General features: G+C 40.4%; 1 protein-coding gene across 1 annotated transcript; it reads left to right on the forward strand.

Annotated features, from left to right (window-relative positions):
* On the forward strand, positions 220-1,409 carry LOC107610322. The gene is made up of 2 exons (XM_021110904.1): positions 220-402; positions 495-1,409. Exons 1-2 carry the CDS (start codon positions 220-222, stop codon positions 1,407-1,409), a joined length of 1,098 nt encoding a protein of 365 aa, XP_020966563.1.

A 5,232-nucleotide genomic window follows, 5' to 3' on the forward strand; every position in this document is an offset into this window, starting at 1 on the left:
GCACACAAGTACTAATTCGAATAAACCTGATTCGAATTACACACACACTAATTCGAATCACGGTGATTCGAATTACACACACACGCTATCCATAGTAATTCGAATTGCTCAGCTTCGAATTACTAATGGTATAATTCGATTTATGCTATTTCGAATTATACAGGGCCAGACGTATATAAATATGGTGTGAACGTGAATTGATCTCATTAGAGTGACAAAATGGCTGGTGAGAAGAGTTTTGTAGTGTTGGTGCATCATAGAGGATCAATTAAGAGAAAAATACGATCTGGTGTGAAGTTCACTGATAAGGATCCTCTCAGTATTTTTATGAGACCTACGACGAGATATGATGAGTTTGTGAATTCTATACTACGGAAACTTGGTCTGCAAGGCGTCAAACGGGTTCTGAAGTTATTTATCGCATTCCGATCTCATTGCTGCAAGAAATCGTGAAGTATGATTGTTTCACCATAGGGAGTGATGAGAATTTGCAGGTCCTGTTTCATTGTCGTCGGCAGTTTTCCGAGGTTAGGACACCTGAGCTGTTGGCGAAGTTGGTGGACGTGGTATCTAGCTCGGGGGGGTCGAACCGGAATACCCAAACTATAGGCACGGTAGCCGGTTCTAGCTCGAGACCTGTTGGTGCATCTTTGTCCGTCCCTGTGAATGAACCTCCAGGAAAACCTGTTGCCTCCCCATCGTTCGCTGTTGATCTCAATTGTAGTGGAGGCGGAGAGGTTGGTATCGTGGATAGGGTGCCGACTTCTTTACAGTGTGCGGCACCGGCTGGTATGGGTGATGCATTGCTGGATGATGTTGACGATGATAATGTGGAGCCGGATCTCATTGGTGATGACAGTGGCGATGAGATTGCCGCGAGTAATCCAGCTGGGGCTGGCGGTGGTTCTAGCTCTGGGACACAGCAGTACCCTCCGCACTTTTTATCTTTGGACTTGGATGCCATGAGACAGGAGGGGGTTCCTGGAGAACCTACTGGATTTGGTGCTAGAGATGCCCAGGGGACTGGTGGTCTTACAGAGTTTCAGGATAAAGATGAGGCTGTGTTAAGTGTGAAGACTTATAGCATCCGACGCGGGGTACAGTACAAAGTGGTGGAGTCCGACTATCGCCGGTATGTAGGGAAGTGTTCTGAGTTTGGAAATGGGTACACATGGTTGATTAGGCTGTGTCTCCGGCAGCGCAAGGGTATTTGGGAGGTAAAACGGTACAACGGACCTCATACATGTCTCGCGACGTCCATCTCGAGCGACCACAGGAGTCTGGACTATCATGTAATCTCGGCCTTCATCATGCCAATGGTTAGAGCTGATGCATCCATCAACATCAAAGTACTGCTGAATGCGACGGCGGCACACTTTGGGTCCAGGTCGACTTATAAGAGGGTTTAGTTGGCGAAACAGAAGGCAGTCGCCCATATCTACGGTGATTGGGATGAGTCATACAACAAGCTACCATGATGGGTCTTAGGGTTCATATACTTACATCCCCAACCTGTAACAGGTCTATCTTGAGCCTCCACATCTGCACTCGAGGTCCCTTCTCGCTCGCTGAAGGATTGTGACATGACCACCTGCAACTCACATCCGTGGTATAACGAAATCAAGATAACACCAAGTAATATAACATTCTAAGCGTAGACAGAATAAAATAATAGTAGTTGAAAACAAAAAAAATAATAACAGTACCTCGAAGCCAAGAGCCAGCTGAACGTATCATATCCAGCAGGTCTAAATCCAGGAAAACGCTAGAAGATCCATGACTGAAGTAGCTGTAATGGTCCGACTAACTTCACATATGTCTGTTGGCCAATCGGCACATGCACTAGTATAACCACGACAGAGCAGCTGATCCCCAGCTGTAGCCACCCATGTCCTCAAGCCTAGCCACGTACGGGAGCTACCTAATGTGAATACGGTTGTCGGACTTGTCGGCAAATAGCTGAGTGCCTAACAGCATCATGATATAGGCCAAGGCATACCTCCTGACTGTATCTTCATTGGCTCCCTCAGGGAGCTCTCCGAAGGTCTCCTGGAACCAGCTGCAGTTCACTGCAAACTTTTGGATTTGGTTCGCAGGAGGCAGGACACCAAGCAACTCCTAGAACCACACGCAAGCTGGCTGGCCACCCTGGATGTACGTTTGGAAATTTCTCAGGCAACCATTAACATAACGTCCATCGACCGGCAGTCCTAACTAGTACGCCACATCCTGCAACGTGATAGTGCACTCCCCGAACAGCATATGAAATATGTGCGTCTCCGGATGTCACCGCTCAACGAAAGCACTTACCAGGGGCTCATCCAATCTATTTGAACCATCTCTCGTTCAGCCTCACAAGATGGTATAAGCCGGCCATCTGCAAGTACAGAACGTATCTCTCGTTCAGACGCATACCCTGCTGCCATCGCATGCTCGAGATGCATCGCTGGGACTGCACATATAATGTAACAGATAATTAAAAACAAATTTAATCATTCACTAACAATGCTGACTCACTAAGAAGACCACTAATAAAATCACCAACAAAACCACCAACAAAACCACTAGCAAAACCACCAACAAAACTACCAAGAAAAACCACTAACAAAACCGTTAACAATACAACACCCTAAACCACTAACAAATCCACTAACAAAACCACCACCAAAACCACTAACAAAACCACCAACAAAACCACCAACAAAACCATCACTATAACAACCAACAAAACCACCAACAAAAACCACTAACAAAACCACTAACAACACAACTAACAAAATCACTAACAAAACTATCACCGAAACCACTAACAAAACCACCAACAAAACCATCACCATAACAACCAACAAAATCACCAAGAAAAACCACTAACAACACAATTATAAAAACCACTAACAAAACCACTAACAACACAACTATAAAAACCATTAACAAAACCACTAACAAAACGACCACCGAAACCACTAACAAAACCACCAACAAAACCACCACCATAACAACCAACAAAACCACTAACAAAAACCACTAACAAAACCACTAACAACACAACTATAAAAACCACTAACAAAATCACTAACAAAACCACCAACAAAACCACCAATAAAACCACTAACAATACCAACACCAAAACTAGTAACAAAACCACTAACAAAAAAACCGGCAACAAAACCACTAACAAAGCCACTAGCAAAACCACTAACTAAACCACTAATAAAACCACCAGCAAAATCACTAACATAACCACTAACAAAACCGATTACAAAACCGCTTACCAAACCACATACAAAATCACTAACAAAAACTATAAACTCATTCACATACAATGTTACCAACGTCATTCGCTATCAAAACCACTAATATAACAGAAATAAACAAACAAATAAGTTACTCAATCCTACTTTGAAAAAAACGAGTTCGTACTTACCTCTTCATTGATGACACCAGCTATACGAGCTAATCCATCCAAACGATAAAGTTTGTCCGGATTATCCCCCATCGGCTAAATATTCTGCTCAACCCTTTGTTGGAGTCGTTTTGGGTTGTTTTCTCTGGGATTTGGTGGGGTGTGCTTTTGGAATAGTGGTTCGAATGAGGTTGGTTCGAACTCCTTTTATAGCTAAACCATGAGTAATTTGAAACACCCTGATTCAAATTACTATGAGCACCAACATTGAGTAATTCGAAGCTGGCAAATTCGAATTACTATGGATTTCGTGTGTGTATAATTCAAATCACCCTGATTCGAATTAGTGTGTGTAATTTGAATCAGGTTGATTCGAATCAGTACTTGTGTGCGTCTATGTGTAATTCAAATTGCTCTAATTCAAATTACATAGAAACGTGTATCTAGTTGATTCATGAACCATTTTTTCTTTTAGTTGATTGGTGAAATTATGGTGTCTCATCGGCTTATATGAGTCATTTACCCTAAATTACATTAATAAAATGATGATAGAAAAATTTTACACAATTATCCTATTTCTGATTCCAATACGTGTGTCCTTTATCTAATTTATGTAAATCGTATCAAATAAATTCGATTCCATCATTCACATATAAATCGAATTGCGCAAAATTTATGTTAAAATAGTGAAAACAAATAAATCGAATCAGTTTTCATCAATTTATAAATAAATTGTACGTGGCAGCCATAATAAATCGAATTGCATTTGTGCAAATATAAAGTTCCTTTATCCTTCCCATGATGTCATTGCCCTTCTCACCATAACATGCAATGCATGACTTGACATGACCTATTATATGCTTCTTTTTTGTATTTGTTTTGAATTATGAATTAATAATTACTTTTTCTAATATGACGTTATACAATTGAATGCACATGTACAATTAAGAGTAATTCACATAGATAAATCAATTGAAAAAAAAATACACAAATGTCTTAAAATAAAACTAGTTACATGCATATCTTGTTTCCATATCTATGTATATCGAATTTAGTTGATTCGATTTACACTTTTTTAGTGTAAATCTCGATTCGAATTACCAAGCTTAGTACTAAATCGAAATAAGTACATTCGATTTAGTAGTAATACGCTTATGAAAGAATCCAACCCATAGTAAATCGAAGCAAAGGAGTTCAATTTATGGCCCATAGTAAATCAAAACAATTGAATTCAATTTATAGTTGATGAGGCCTTAGGTAAATCGAATCAAGTAGATTCGATTTAGCCTTCGTATATTATATATTAAAATTCATATTAGCTTGTTCTGAATTACAGTCACAATATCTTCCTCTCCCAATGATGAGGGGATAACTTATACGCTTTTTGGCATTGTTTTTAGTATGTTTTTAGTAGGATCTAGTTACTTTTAGGGACGTTTTCATTAGTTTTTATGTTAAATTCATATTTCTAGACTTTACTATGAGTTTGTGTATTTTTCTATGATTTCAGGTATTTTCTGACTGAAATTGAGGGACTTGAGCAAAAACCAGATTCAGAGGTTGAAGAAGGAATGCTGATGCTGTTGGATTCTGACCTCCCTGCACTCAAAGTGGATTTTCTGGAGCTACAGAACTCGAAATGGCGCGCTTCCAATTGCGTTGGAAAGTAGACATCCAGGGCTTTCCATCCATATATAATAGTCCATACTTTGGCCAAGAATAGACGATGCAAACTGGCGTTCAACGCCAGCTCTCTGCCCAATTCTGGCGTCCAGCGCCAGAAAAGGATCCAAAACCAGAGTTGAACGCCCAAACTGGCACAAATGCTG

The sequence above is a fragment of the Arachis ipaensis genome, chromosome B01, assembly GCF_000816755.2.
Source record: "Arachis ipaensis cultivar K30076 chromosome B01, Araip1.1, whole genome shotgun sequence".
Taxonomy (NCBI): Eukaryota; Viridiplantae; Streptophyta; class Magnoliopsida; order Fabales; family Fabaceae; genus Arachis; species Arachis ipaensis.